At 35.1% G+C, this 15086-nt stretch overlaps 1 protein-coding gene across 2 annotated transcripts; it reads right to left on the bottom strand.

The window, feature by feature from the left end:
• Positions 1 to 4358: 4358 nt before the first annotated feature.
• On the bottom strand, positions 4359 to 6699 carry LOC141643083 (mannose-1-phosphate guanylyltransferase 1-like). 2 transcript variants are annotated; one of them, XM_074452112.1, is made up of 5 exons: positions 6430 to 6699; positions 5901 to 6037; positions 5720 to 5782; positions 5367 to 5606; positions 4359 to 5270 (listed from the first exon to the last, which is right to left on the bottom strand). In XM_074452112.1, the coding sequence occupies exons 2-5, from the start codon at positions 6009 to 6011 to the stop codon at positions 4599 to 4601; spliced, it is 1086 nt and encodes a 361-aa protein (XP_074308213.1). In that variant the 5' UTR covers positions 6012 to 6037; positions 6430 to 6699; the 3' UTR covers positions 4359 to 4598. The 2 variants fall into 2 exon arrangements, with proteins under 2 accessions (XP_074308213.1, XP_074308214.1); XM_074452113.1 differs by having other exon boundaries at positions 6641 to 6665.
• Between the last annotated feature and the right edge of the window lie 8387 nt (positions 6700 to 15086).

Genomic DNA, 15086 nt, shown 5'->3' on the forward strand with positions numbered 1-15086 from the left:
GGGACGAAATTCATTTTAAGGGGAGAATATTTTAATACCTGGATATTTTTGAGACCGGCAAAGGAACCTTAGAATGCGTGAGAGGACCCTCGGGTTTGATGAGTCTACTCGGGAGTGAAGTATAACTATAAAGTGGACCGAGTATAACCTATACTAGACTTAGTGGAGTTGTTATAATGTCCGCCTATAGAAGGGTCGTCTTAAAAATGTCATAACCTGTCATAACTTAAGATATAGACATGGTATTGATGTGATTCTAATTGGAGGTGATAGTTTGTTCTCTTACGATTCCAACGGTAGGTCACACGCCCAAAATGACGAAGAAACGAGTGATATATGACTGTTTTACGAAAACTGGTCATTGCTGAAAACTGCATTGCACTCGACCGAGTGAGAGTCACTCGATCGAGTGAGTGACATTCGATCGAGTAGACTCGTCACTCGATCGAGTGGCGCTGAGTCAGAATACGGGATAAGAAAATCTTAAAACCTTATCCTCATTCATTCTATTTTCTTCCTTCTCACTCCAAATATTCTCCCTTCTCTCTAAAACCTCCATAAACACACTTCCATGGGATTTAAGCTGATTTGGGAGATTGCTTACCTTCCTCTTCATTCCTTTCACCTTGTAAGTTGAGATCTACCCTTTTATATTTAGTATGAACCTTAACTTTTGGGGGTTTTGGTTTGGGTAATTAATTAGTAATTAGTGTATGTAGTATGGGTAATTGGTGGGTGTAATAGGGGGATTTGTGTTGTATAATTGTGTAGGATGAATTGTGATAGTTATTATGTGGTATTGTAGGATAAGACGGTTTTATGAGACGGTCTTATGAGACGGATCTTGCTTACTTTGGATTGCTTATGAAGTATGTTAAAAGGTAGGTTAATCCTACTCGATTTCAATAATAAGAGTCCTTGCATGTGTCATTATCGATGTGTTGCATTTAATATGATTAATGGGTAATTGATGTTGGTTTCATGACATTGGTCGAACTTTCTTGGAGCATGGTAATAGGTCATTAGAGTTGATCTTATGTTGTTAATCGAATTGCATAATGGCATGTTAAGGTGGAAATGGTATCATGAGGCATGTTGGTAACTGTAATTAATGAGGAAGCTATATGCTTGACATCTATGTGCATATTGTGATAGATGTGTTATTGTGGACATTGGAGATTGTTGGCGGTGATACTATGGTTGTTAGACGTAAGGCGGTTCGTAGACCGTCTTACGCTTGAATCGCCTCTTCGAACTTCCCCCTCCAAGAGGGATGTACACATTAATGGCTTGAGTACGTAGGGACTCGTGTGGTTGAGAGTTGAGACACGGCGTCTGGCAGGGGATCCGGTTGGCATCTGGACCCGGTACGTCTGGGCGTGTCCCAGTAGACACCGGTGGTTATGAGTACGTCTGGGCGTGTCCCGGTACCGGCATAATGATTGTATAATTGTATCTCATTCATATCATTGACATGTTGCATATTTATTTATTTATCATGTTGTGTCTTATAATTGATTATTGAAACTGGCGTGTTGTGTGTTTGTGTAATTGTCACCTATTTTCGGGGTGACCTGTGTCGATCCATATGATATTTCCGATCATATGGGGAGCAGGTTGAGTACATGTTGAGTTGGTGTCACGTGGGAGACCGGAAGAGCCTTAGACTTGGACCGAGTGACATTTCATTAGAATAGCATAGTAGTCATGAGTTGTATCATTTATTTCGTTTATTCATTTTTGCTTATGTAACCTACTAAATACTTTATGTATATTAATTGTTTCTTAATTGCAACTTCGATTTCACCGCCTCGGGAAACCGAGATGGTAACATCTCTCAATTACCTTGGTCGGGTAAGAAGGGGGTGTTACACTTCCTATTTCTATTTTTGGAAAGTATTTGTGTGGTTCAAATTTAATTTTATGGTGGGGCAGTGTATGTGTTTGTGTGATCCAAGTTTAATTGTATGGTGGGACAATGTGTTTCCTTAATCTTTGTGCCAAAATGAAAGGGGAAGGTTATTGAGAATAAGAAGTATTTAATAGCTAATATTCCCTATTTTCACATCATATTTGTTTGAGCGAGTGTCAATGTAATCTTCTCACGTGCACTGGCATGAGTTTGGCTTCTACAAAAAAGTAATTGTCTTATATACACGAGTGATGTTATATGATATGCGACCAGTGGCGTTTCTAGGATCAATGCAATAGGGGTTCAACTTCTCACACAATTTTTTTTCGTAAACTAACACCGTAATGTTTTTATTGATAATGTAGCTATAATATTGATTATTCTAAATTTTTAGGGAGGGTAAGTTTTGAAAAAAAAAATTATGATATGTATTGATAAATTTGGTTTTGACATTTAGCAAAACTCATCGTAACACTTGGTATAGTAGATGAAATTAACAACGGAAAATATTATTGAAGTCAATAACACAGAGATAATCTATTATACGGAGTAGAAATTTTAACACCCTAATTTTAGGAGTCGTTTGGTTCACCATGGGAAAATAGAATTCAGGAATTGGAGTTCCATAGGAAGTTCTACTTCCCATGAATTGGGCAACCAAACAAACCTTTATTTACCTACTTCCCATGATTTTCCAATTCCTATGAATTTAGAAGGCAGCCAAACAACCCCTAATTAGAAGGAAAAAAAATTAAGGAAAAATGGAGTCATGGGATTCGAACCTATGACCTCCAAAACAAAAACAAAAACAATCATGCTTTAGAACATCCACAATAGAGAGGATGTGAGGTACTCTTAACACTCTCTTTTCTCTAAGAGCATCCGCAAAGGTGAGGTGCCCCATATTTTATCTCTCTTTCTCTTATTCGTCCACCTCATTTTTCACTAACTTTTTCCTCTACCCTCCCCAATTTAAATCTACATCTATGCAACAATGAGGCTCCCCAACAATATTAATTTACATCTAAAAATTTGAAAACCTCCCCAAAAGTATACAAATTACTCTTACTTTTTCTTTGGGGACCTCCCCTAAAAACAGTGGAACCTCAAGTTATGGGGAGGTATGTACAATAGTGAGGATTCCCATTTAATGAGAGAGAGAGGGCATTTGGGAAGGTAGGTTCCCCACCTTTGCGGATGCTCTAAGAGGACATCCTCTCTATTGTGAGGCACATTTACATGTCCTCTTAGCAAGAGGAAGTTGCTTACTTCCTCTAGTTTTAGAGAAAACTAGAGGAAAACTTACCTTGGCCCTAGTGCCCACCCACCAATCACTATTTGTCTTTTATACTATAATACTTTTGTTTTTTTCTTTTTTAAAATTTTAGAGATTATTTAAAGTATGAGAGGTAATATAAGATGATCCTCTTTATTGTGGGGAAAAATAATGGAAGAGGATGGTGATGGTGAGAAATGAGATGAATGAAAGAGAAAATGAGGTGTCAAAAAAATAGAAGGAAAGAGAAAAATTAAGAGGAAGATAATATACTCTCTATTGTAGATGCTCTTACCCCTACCCAACTTTTCCAATAACAATACAAGTACATTAAATTGTTCTTATCTTTGTTCAATGGGAGTTCAATGGAACCCCATAAACCCTTATTGAAAACGTCATTATATGTGATCCATCTTAAATTTTAACCTTAAAAGAGATATTAATATTATTGTTTTAAATGAGAATTTGTGCATAACAAAGTCTCTAAATGAGATAGGAGAAAGAGCAAATGTATGTCCCAAAAAGGCAAAAACCATCCTTACTCCGTACACGATAATAAAAATCGCGAAAGAACTGATTTCCTTCCTGTTATTCTCATTCAGCCGTCAGCACAGTCGGTTAGAGATGGGGAATATACTTAGGGGTTGGTAGAACATAAGTTGATCATGCAAATTATAGGTGGCATTAGTTGCTATTTCACGTGGAAAAGTATTAGGGAACCAAGCCAAGCCAAGCCAACCAACACATTCGCCCCTCTTTCCCCCTCCACTTTTGCATTCTTACGCTTCCCAAAAGAATCATGTTCACCAATCTATATTAGTTGTCATACGTTTAAGAGCTAAATAAACTCCTATAATCCGATGTAGCGGAAAAGAGCTAAACTCTTTTTGAATAAAACTGAATTGAACTGAAATTAAGGCCAACAGAAAAGGGCCTTAGTGAACTACAACTTAGATCTAGCAAATGGCTCATTTTTGTCAGGTCACTTTCTTCTTTTGATCATTTTTAGATTAATTTGGGTGAATTGAGTCATAGGAGAATGAGTGAAGATATTGTTTCATGTCAGTCAGTACGCGTCATTTTGGATTGAGTCAGTTTCATGTTTTGGTGGAAATCAGCTTTGCGAGGTCTAGCAAGTTCACTAGGCATCACCAATCAACAATTAGGAACTGATAACAAACATGTATTATTCAACTATTGACCCAAGTGATAAGTTATCGAATGGGAAAAAAAATACAGAAGAACCCGCACAATTTCTTTCCTATGTGCAGTTTTTCAGAGGAACAAGGTATTGATACAACATACACACCTCATAGGAATTAAAACTAACTCAGCAAAGAATGGAATAAACAACACTTCCCGAATTCAGATGAATTACAACCTCCAAACACACATGAACTCTAACTGGAGTTACATGACTATTTCCGGTTTCAAAATGCTGGACTTGATTTCTTTGTGAGGCAACACAACACCACCATTACTATAAACCTCGTCTGAGACATGCACATCTTCACCAAGAACGGTCATGTTCTCCACGCGGGCCCACTGCCCGACAGTTGAGTGCCACCCTATGATGCTGCTTGAAATGCAAGCATGTTTCTTGATCCGGACCCCACGCATGATTGTGCAGCGAGACAGTCTAACGCCCGCCTCTATCACGCAGCCTGGCCCAATTGCTACATCTGGCCCAATAAGACATCCTTCTCCGATCTTGGCAGTCTCATCAACCAATACATTACCTATGATGTGAGCCCCATCCGCCAATTTGGGTGAGGACTTTTTCCTAAGTGAGTCGAGGTAGAGTGTGAGGCCTGTGATATAGTCCCTGGGCTGTCCAATGTCCATCCAAAACCCAGGTAATACCATAGCATACAATTGCTCCTCAAGGGCAATTTTTGGGAATACTTCCTTTTCAATTGAGGTCGGCCTTAGTTCAATTTTGTCAAGAACAGAAGGGTTCAACAGGTAAATTCCGGCATTGATCTTGTTGCCTACAAAAAGTTTAGGTTTCTCAACAAATTTCTCGACCTTTCCAGTTGATTCCTCCATAACAACAACACCATATTTTGATGGTTCATCAACCTGTGAAATTTGAAATCTTTAGCGACTTTTGCAAGAGCTCACAAGACACCTCGAAAAGATGAGATAAAAGGGTAGTCATAAATCACAACAAAGTACCTTTGTGACCATAATCGAAGCTTCTCCTCCATGAGCTTTGTGGAATTCGATCATTTCTTTCAAAGGGTAGTCACTGATAACATCGCTGTTGAGAACAAAGAAAGGCTCACCAGAATCGTCAATCAATTTGTCCCGAGCCAATGCTAAGGGACCTGCGGTACCCATAGGTTCTGTCTCTTGGGAACAGGTAATTTTGATCCCAAGCTTGGCCTCAAAGTCCTTCAAGAAGTTCAACATCACCTGTTTAAAGATGAAACCAAAAAAGTTAAATATATGAAAACGCGAAAAAAGGAGACAATTTTGGGGTAAAAAAGCATCTGCAACAAAGATTATGGCAGGCACAAATAGTGTACCTCTGGCTGGTAATTGATAGCCAAAACCACTTCAGTAACTCCAACACCCTTCAAAGCTTCTATCTGAACACAATTAATAAGTCTTAGAAAACAGCAAAGTCGATTAATGGACGACAATACTATCTCAGTATCTCATAACAGTCTCTTAACTGATGGTAGTGGTGTAAGTTGAGAAGCAAACCTGATGCAAGATCATAGGCTTGTTAGCGAAATCGACTAGAGGCTTAGGAAAGCTGAGTGTCAATGGTCTCAGCCTTGTTCCAAACCCACCAACAAGAATCAAGGCCTTCATTTTCAGTCCTTAAGTTATGCTGCTACCTATAGTTCAGTAATTGAAACCTCAGTCAATTACTCACATATCAATTTACTATGAAAACAAGCAAAATGCATTAGAAAATACTCCCTCGGTTCGCTCCAATTCTCTACATTTGACTAAATTTCCCCTCATATATTTACTGAAAAAATGCTAATCTAAATGATCATCCATCAACATACCATAAAAAAATGATCATTGATAAAGTTGAAAGATCAAAAATTTACTGAAATCCCATTAGATCACAAAATAAACAACCAAGTAAATAAATTCATGAAAAGAAACAAACTTTAAATAAATTCTAGGAAACCCATTAATCAAATCAAGAAATGCTAAATTACCCAGATCATGAAAACAATCAAAACTAACAAATGAATCAAAGAAATTAAAAGTAAACCTGAAGAGTGGGGCGCAAACAATTTAGAGAGGTTTATTAGAGAATATATAAAAACAAGGTTGATTAGTATGAAAAAGATGATGAAAATGAAGAAAGATGAATGGTTGAATCTTGAATAAGAGGAAAGCTGAGTGGTGAGGATGACGCTAATTAACGTGCTTAGTCTTGTCTATTTATATTACGAAGACTATTAGAGGATTTTTGGACGGACCTTTATCTTCGTCGCAACTACGGGGGGGTACTACTTTATTTGGTAGACTGCATTACAATACTCGTATTATAATCATCATCATCATAAAATAAAATAATGATAAGCGTGTTTTTAAGTTTTTATACCACGCCGCGGTCCGAATTTACTTCATGTTTAATACGACTATAATCACATCATAATGGAATACGTTATTCTATAGACTATAATCACACTAATATACCTTTTTACTGCGTACCAAACAAAAAAATATATACCTTTTTACTAATTTGGTTTACTAGATTATTATGAGTATTTAAGTTTTTAGGATTGTGGATTTTGCAGATGAACCCAAAAATGATACGGAGATTGGAAAATATAGTATCAAAAGTTTTTAGGTTTGTTTTGTCCCACACCCTAATCTACCAACACAAAATTATTTATATTTTATGAAGAAAAAACATCTCCACTAAACTAAAAGGATAAGAGTTGCTCATAATTTTCCCGTCCAATTGATTGATAAATATGATGGACCCACACTAAAATTATGACTTTTAATTTATTGACTAAAAATTGCATCCACAAAATAAAATATTACAATCAAATCAAATGCCAACTAAAAATAGGCTTAACACTATACCCGTAATATTTTAATTTGTTATTTTTTTTAAGTTGGTGGTTGGAGTTGATAAAGTTTCAATTTTATTTGTGTTTTTTTTTTCTAAAATAAATTGTCCTTTTTTTAAGTTAACTAATACTCCCTCCATACCACATCAATGGTAACATGGTAAAAAAATGGGATATTTAAGAAAATAGGGTAAAAGTAGGGGCAAAGATGGAAAGTAAAGTGAATATAAGGGATTAAATTATTGGGTTGGTGAGTGGGTCACAAGTGGTCATTGTGTAAATATAAGGAGAATATAAGGATATTATTGTAAAAAAAAACAGGTCATTTATAGTATGTTACCATTGATGTGGTACAGCCGTATTAGGCAAGTGTAACCATTGGTCTAGCACGGAGCGAGTATTTATTAATATGGGTTGTTCTGAATAAAGGATAAGGAGTAAGAATCAATAATTCTAATTTTCTTATTAAAAATAAAAGAAAAAAGAATATAGGGGTAAATAGTATTTTTAATTGTTTGTAAATCGTCCTTCTAAATATGTCGTATACTGTTTATATATGTTTCCGTTATAAGGTCAATATGTGCTTGATAGTAACAGAGTTCTAGCCCTATTAGATTATGTTATTCCATAATAGTCGGCTATCATTATTTTTAATAACAAAAATAGATTCACACAAAAATAACTTAATCTAAAAGTCCTTTAAATAGTAAACCTTTTTTTTTTATAATTTTATTAATATTATAATCAGTACATTACAACATGCTATTATAACTATAACTCATTTATATAAAAATTGTTAATTTTTACAAGCTCAATTAATTTAAACCTCACAAATGTTGTGCTTTAGCACGGGATCTCAACTAGTTTTTTTATTAATTAATTATCTATGGATTATTGATGTTAAAATGAAACAAATCAATCATATTTACAAGAATACTAAAGAATTACTAAATTATACGGAATATTTCGTAATTCACGTTTAATTCAGGTCCATTTAAGTGTAAATGAATTCAAAACCATATTTTTGGTCCTAATGACGGAGGGCGAGCGCCCCTACTAGCCCCTCCCAAACTCCACCACTCCATCCTACTATGATCATTATAATTGTATATATAAGTTATTTACCTTCGTTATTTTAACCGTAAATAAATTCAAAATAAGTACAACAATCATGTTAAATAAGAACTAGTAAAGATCCCGCGCGAAAGCGCGGTTTTATAGGTAGATATATTAGAGAAACTAATAATTATAGTAATAGTATTTAACTCGAGTCTCCAGTTGAAATTTAATTATAAAATTGTACTGAAGTGTTTGTGCCTTCATGTTTAGTTTTAAAAATAATAATAATAAAATACTTACTTCACATCATATTTATAATTAGTACAATTTCATTTATATAAGCAAATTAAAAAAATATTATTTCCTTTTCAATTTCATATATATAAGCAAATTGAAATTTTTTTATTTCCTTTTAAATGACATAGAATTAAATACTCCTTTCTATTAAGTATTTTCCTCCCCTTTCCCTTTTGCACATAAAATAAGAAAGTGAATTTTGACCACACAAAATATACTACTCCAAATATAACTGAATTCGGACCATACAAATTAACCCAAAAAAGGAAATAAGGAAGAAAACCCGAATAATCCAAATAGGGAAATAGGGAAAAAATGGTGAATAGGAGGGAGTATTTATTATATGAAATTAAAAGGTATGGCCTAATTGTAGATATGACATAATAAAGTCCAAATATATAGTAATTTTCATTTAGGCGGAAAAATTTTAGTGCTTTCTTATTCTTTTAGTTCAAAGATGGAGATTTTAAATACATGTCTAACGGACTTTCGTTTTGGTCAACTATATATCCCAAAAAAGCCGGGGAAGAAGTACTAAACAAATCACGCATCATGCATTCCCATTTATGTATTTCTAACTTTGGATAAAATAAAAGTCATCGTGCAGTCTCATTTACGGATTCTAACTTTGGGATGAACCTTTTTCTTTAAACTAAGTCTAGATTTAAGAGGATTGGACGATAAAACTCTCCATTATAAGTTTTAACACAACAGTATGTCAGTGATTTAAATGGATCCATCTGTTATTTGGTGTAATTGGGGTCTAGTTCAAAGATGAGTGAACTCGAAAATACTATAATGTGCGTTTGAGGCTGTGGAGCACACGCTCACATTAGTGATTTCGAGTTTGCGGTTTTCAGATAAGGATTGAATCTTTCAAGTAAAAGTAGCTTGAAATCACTTTGCTTGAACCCCGATACACTGGGAGAAGGCTATTTGTGACGTTATTCAGAAGATTTTTTGGACGTTTTAAAATATGTTTTATATTTTCTTTTTGGTTGTGTCTTTGCGGTTTTCAACATTATTGTTCGTCCTAAATAACCAACACTATACTATTTCCCAACTTGAACCCAAAATTTTTAATTAAGGTAATATAATCCCTTACCAGTTGATTAAGGAGGAGTTTTAGACACGAAATTAATGTCCATTGATCCTTGTCCACCGACACAATATTCACGTATAACGGGAAATGGCGGTGCCTAACTCGTTTGTTAAGAGGTTCTTATTAGATAGTTTAATATTCTACCATTGAAAGAATATAATAATAATTGTCGTATTGACCTTCTCATAACTGTTGAGGTAGAGGTGCATTTTGTCAAATTATGGTTTTTTTTTTTTTTTTTTTTTTTTTTTTTTGAAATAATTGGTGTATTATTGTTTTGTTTGATCCATTTTGTCAAATTATTGTCTTTGTTGAGGAAATATGAACATTTAAGTTTTTAAGTCAAATGATTATATAAAAGTTACTAGTTTTAGCCCGTGTAGAATTGCACGGATTGCTTTTAAAGCATTCGTTATCATTAAAAATGTATGGAAAAAAATGAATAATTAACTTTTAGAATTCAAATGCATTTTATATTTATAAGAACACCAATCAATTAGTATAAATTATGCACATTATTATAATATAAAAATATCAATCCAGCCAACAAAAAAAGTACCACGTATAATGAGAATTAATCCAACCAATGCAATTTGGTGCAACCAACCAAGTAACTCTGAGTAATTTTGACATTACAAAAACATGAGAATAGATAATGGGCTTACAAACTCAGAGTTACTTGGTTGGTTGCACCAAATTGCATTGTTAGACTATTAGTTCAGTATACCACATAATAGTCATCGAGTAGACTCATGGGAATACTATTCATCAAGAATACCGCATAATAGTCGTTTGTCTCAAATTTTACTTTTAGACGGATTTGAAAATCTTAACGGCCTGATAATGCTGATCCGAGACTCGAAAATGACACGAAAGGTGTGACTATAACGTGACATGATATGACCCCACCCGAAAATGACTTGACTTGAAATGGTACGAATTGACCCTGATAGACGTCAAATGAGTTATTTAAGGCAAAATCTCTACTCAAAATAACGTAACTTGAAAATGACTCGTCTTATTGATCCAAAATGACCTCACTCAACTGATCGAGTCAAATACATTAATAGTACGACGATGGATCAAATATCATCTATCATATGGGCCAGTTACATTAATAGCTAATGTTAAGCCCATAATATAATTTATGGGTGTCATTCGTATGGGGCCAAACACACAGGTATACTTGGAATATGGGCGAACAATCAATATATTAGAATGGGCCACATACAATGAAACCCACAAAAGGTAAATAAATCCTAGCCACAAACATGTATCATATATATCACTCCGTCCTCCTCACACCTCAACACTCACTCAGTAAATCCGTCATTCCGTCTCACTCATTACAAACTCCCATCGTCTTTACAAACCCCCATCCTCTCCCTCTCAATCTCCACCTACCTTATCCCCTCGTTCATCAAATACATGCATGTTGATCCATTTTCACATAAAAAAATATCATCCTATTTCAAATACTAAAGCAATGAAATAAACAAAGATGAAGAAATGAGATGTGCAAGAAAAAATGAAGATGAAGATGACAGTACAATCATATATTCACTCTGTTTTTATTAGCATGCAAAGTGGTTTTGTCATATTTTTTTTGCTATTTTTAAAATTTTGATGGTGATTGTTACATTGAAATAACCAGTTTTAAGTAATTATTGTTGATTATTGATATCTTCGATTTTCATTTTCATATCATTTTAAGATAATAATTTACTTAAATATATCATATCATTTTTTAGTTTTTAAATAATTTATTTAAATATATTTCATATCATTTTCGTTTATACGTTTTTATCCCGACATAACATCATTAAAATAAGCTAAGGTCCTATTTTTGTCGTATAAATTAGGGCAGAGCAAAAAATCCGATGATCCGAACTGATCCGATATCCGATCCGCATCCGATCCGAAGTAATGGATATCTGATCCGAAAAGCGGTTCGGTTCGGATACCAGTATCCGAAAAATCGGATATCGGATCAGATACGGATATCATCTTTAAAAAATTCGGATATCCGATATCCGAAAATAATCGGATCGGATATCAAATATCGGATCAGATATCCGATATCCGTTTAATATCCGATCCGTATCCGAGATCTGATCCGTAAATAACACACAATCTGAGGCTGAGCTAGTATTAAACAAATTACAAAAATCTCTAATTAACCCACATTCCCGAACCTTCTTATTCATTTTCCTCATATTTTCAAAAACCTAATCTAATTCATTTCTCACTGCCTCCTCTTCTCTCACTCTCTCAGATCTACCTCACCAGCTCAAATTCTATCCTATTTTTTTTTTTCCGATTTCATCTTCTTCATCTCCATTCTTGATTCTCCACCGCCATCTACTTCTACTTGATAGCAGGTATAATTCGATTTCTGTACTTTTAAATCTCGTATTCAATTTTTCTAAGTTTAAGTTGTAGATCTAACTTGTTATGCCTTGGTTTCTTAAAATGATGAACGAAATAGAGTAGTATCTTAGTCTAGACCGTGTTGCTTACTGTAGTGAAATCATTTAATCTTTTGCTGCTGTTTTTTCTGTTTGACCTTGTACTACTACTTTTTTAATCTGATGATTTGACGTCTTAACTGTTAATTTTTGCAAGGTTATATGGCATCCTTTTCTAGTAACGCTAGTGTAAACGTTCCAAATAACGGATCGCTGCCCTCCATTAATGAGGATATTGAGATGGGTGAAGCTAATGTTGAAGCTACTGAACCAAAGGGAAGAGGTACAAAAAGGGTTAGGGATGATGAACCACGTCAAAAAGGTAAAAAACGTTCTGAACAATGGAATCATTTCGAACCTTTTAAAATAGGCGAGGTTGAAAGAGCTCAATGTAATTATTGTACGACAAACATAAGTGGTGGTTCTAAGAGTGGTACTACTGCCATGAAAAATCACCTACTTAGATGTCCTAAGTACCCTCCTAATGTTGATAGAAAACAAAAACTTATTTATTTGCAAAGTGACTTGACTGGTGGGGATGGTGGGGATAGTCGGAGTACTAGTGTTGGCAACAATAGTATTAAAAGTTTGGTTGAGAAGAGAGGTAAGCTTGAGTTGTGGAAACTCAATCAAGCTGATACTAGAGTTGCTTTGTGCAAAATGATAATAATGGATGAGAAACCATTTAGAACCGTTGAACATGATGGTTTTCGGTTGTTCTGTTCTGTTGCTTGTCCTCATTTTATGATACCCTCTCGTTGGACGATTGCTAAAGATATTTTTAATATGTACTTGGAGGAAAAGAGCAAGCTCAAAACTTACTTTAACAAGTTGTCTTCTCGTATATGCCTAACCACTGACACTTGGAAGTCTTGTCAAAATTTGAGTTATATGTGTCTCACGGCTCACTTTATTGATCAAAACTGGAAATTGCATAAAATAGTCATTAACTTTTGTCCTATTGTTGGTCACACTGGTGAGATAATTGGCAAATAAATTGAAAACTGTTTGATTGAGTGGGGGATTACTACTAAAGTACTTACTGTGACGGTGGATAATGCTAGTGAAAATGATGTGGGAGTTGAGTACTTGAAGGGCAGACTTCAGTCATGGAATAGTGCTGTTTTAGATGGAGAATTTCTACAAATGAGGTGTGTTTCTCATATACTAAGTCTAACTGTGAAGGAGGGTTTGAAAGATAGTGATGATTCAATGTTGAGGATGCGTAATGCCGTCAGGTTTGTGAGGTCTTCCCCTGCCAGATTAATGAAGTTTAATGTTTGCGTGAAAAAAGAACAAATTGAGTCAAGTCGTCATCTTTGTTTGGACGTTGAAACTAGGTGGAACTCCACCTATTTGATGTTGGATAGTGCTTTAATCTATCGTAAAGCTTTCTTGAAACTTCAAACTTCTGACGGTGGTAAATTTGTAACTGAGATGAATAAGAATCTAGGTGTCCCAGATGAATTTGATTGGGAATCTGTTTCTTCTCTCTTACCTTTTCTTAAAATCTTTTTCGATGCTACCTTGAGACTTTCGGGCTCGTTATACATTACCTCAAATGTCTACTTGCAAGAGATTGCTGGTATTGGTGATACCGTCGTTTAGTATCAAAGTTAAATTTATAAACCTAATTACTACTAACAGAAGTTAGCGGTAAGCAGGGTCGAACCACAGGGAGGCAAATGAGATTCATATGTTTAATTTAGTCTATAGAGTAAGGGGGGCTTGAATTGAATTAAAACTAATCTAAATGCAAATAAAATAAATCTAAACTAAATGCAAATAATTTAAAGCAGGTAATTTAAAGAAATGTAAACAATAATAAAAAGAATGCTAAGACGGTTGGTTCACTGCAGCTACGACGATGGGTTCCTAAATAAGTCTGAATAATCACGATAGGTGGGAAAATAAGAAGTCCTCTCGGTCCATTCTTAACTAGTAGTGCCTCTCAGCCTATGCTACTGGTCCCTAGGTTTCACTAATACTAGCTCTCGCCCTGAAAAGTGATTCCTAATGCCTAAACTTTACCTATCTTTCGATCTTAGTAAAATTTAGTCGTTTCAATTTAGTCAATTTCCCTTCCCTATCTCTCGATCTGTGGGTTGGTCAATTCCTAAGTATTTAACAAGTCTCCTCTCGGTCTCGTTGTCAAATATTGCAATTAAAACATTGAAACGAAAGCTAAACTATCGCGCGTCAGTTGATCGACCAACTAAGCTAGTCGATCGACCAACATGTCCAGTTGATCGACTGACTAATCCAGTCGATCAACCAAAGGCCGACATCGGGTCACTTATTCTGCGTCGTCTTCGCCGTAGGTCCCCTCACATCTTAGCACGGGGTTTCTAGCTACGCATATTAATTCTAACTACGACTAATAAAGCGATAAAAACGAATAGCGAAGGCATAACTAAACTACTTGAATTATAAACTTGCAACAATTGAATTAAAGGTTTGGGATCTAAACTAACAATCTAACTACTGAATGAATTGAAATAATCTTTGAAATAAAGAGCAGAAATACCGAATAAAAGAAAGGCAGGAAGAATCCGATTGCAAAAGGAAGATTTTATTGAAAACTCTAAACTAACTATAATTGAATCTAAAACGATAAAGTCAAATCAGTAGACGGGATTAACCCCTACTGAATGCCTCCCCAAAACTGATGTTCGAGGTCCTATTTATAGAGATGTCACGCAAAAACATAAAAACTAATTACAATTGGGCTTTCTAATTCTCGTTCTTAATTTGCGTCAGAGTCGAGGGGTGGTCGATCGACCACTGGGACCAGTCGATCGACCACAAAGGTATTTGTCTGACAAGAATGCATTCGACGATTCCTGCAGCGCACACCGATCTTAAAACAGCTGCCATTTCTTCGTTACTTGGTCAAATCAGGCGTTCTATGCGGCGT

Source organism: Silene latifolia, chromosome 2 (assembly GCF_048544455.1).
Source record: "Silene latifolia isolate original U9 population chromosome 2, ASM4854445v1, whole genome shotgun sequence".
In the NCBI taxonomy this organism is placed as follows: domain Eukaryota; kingdom Viridiplantae; phylum Streptophyta; class Magnoliopsida; order Caryophyllales; family Caryophyllaceae; genus Silene; species Silene latifolia.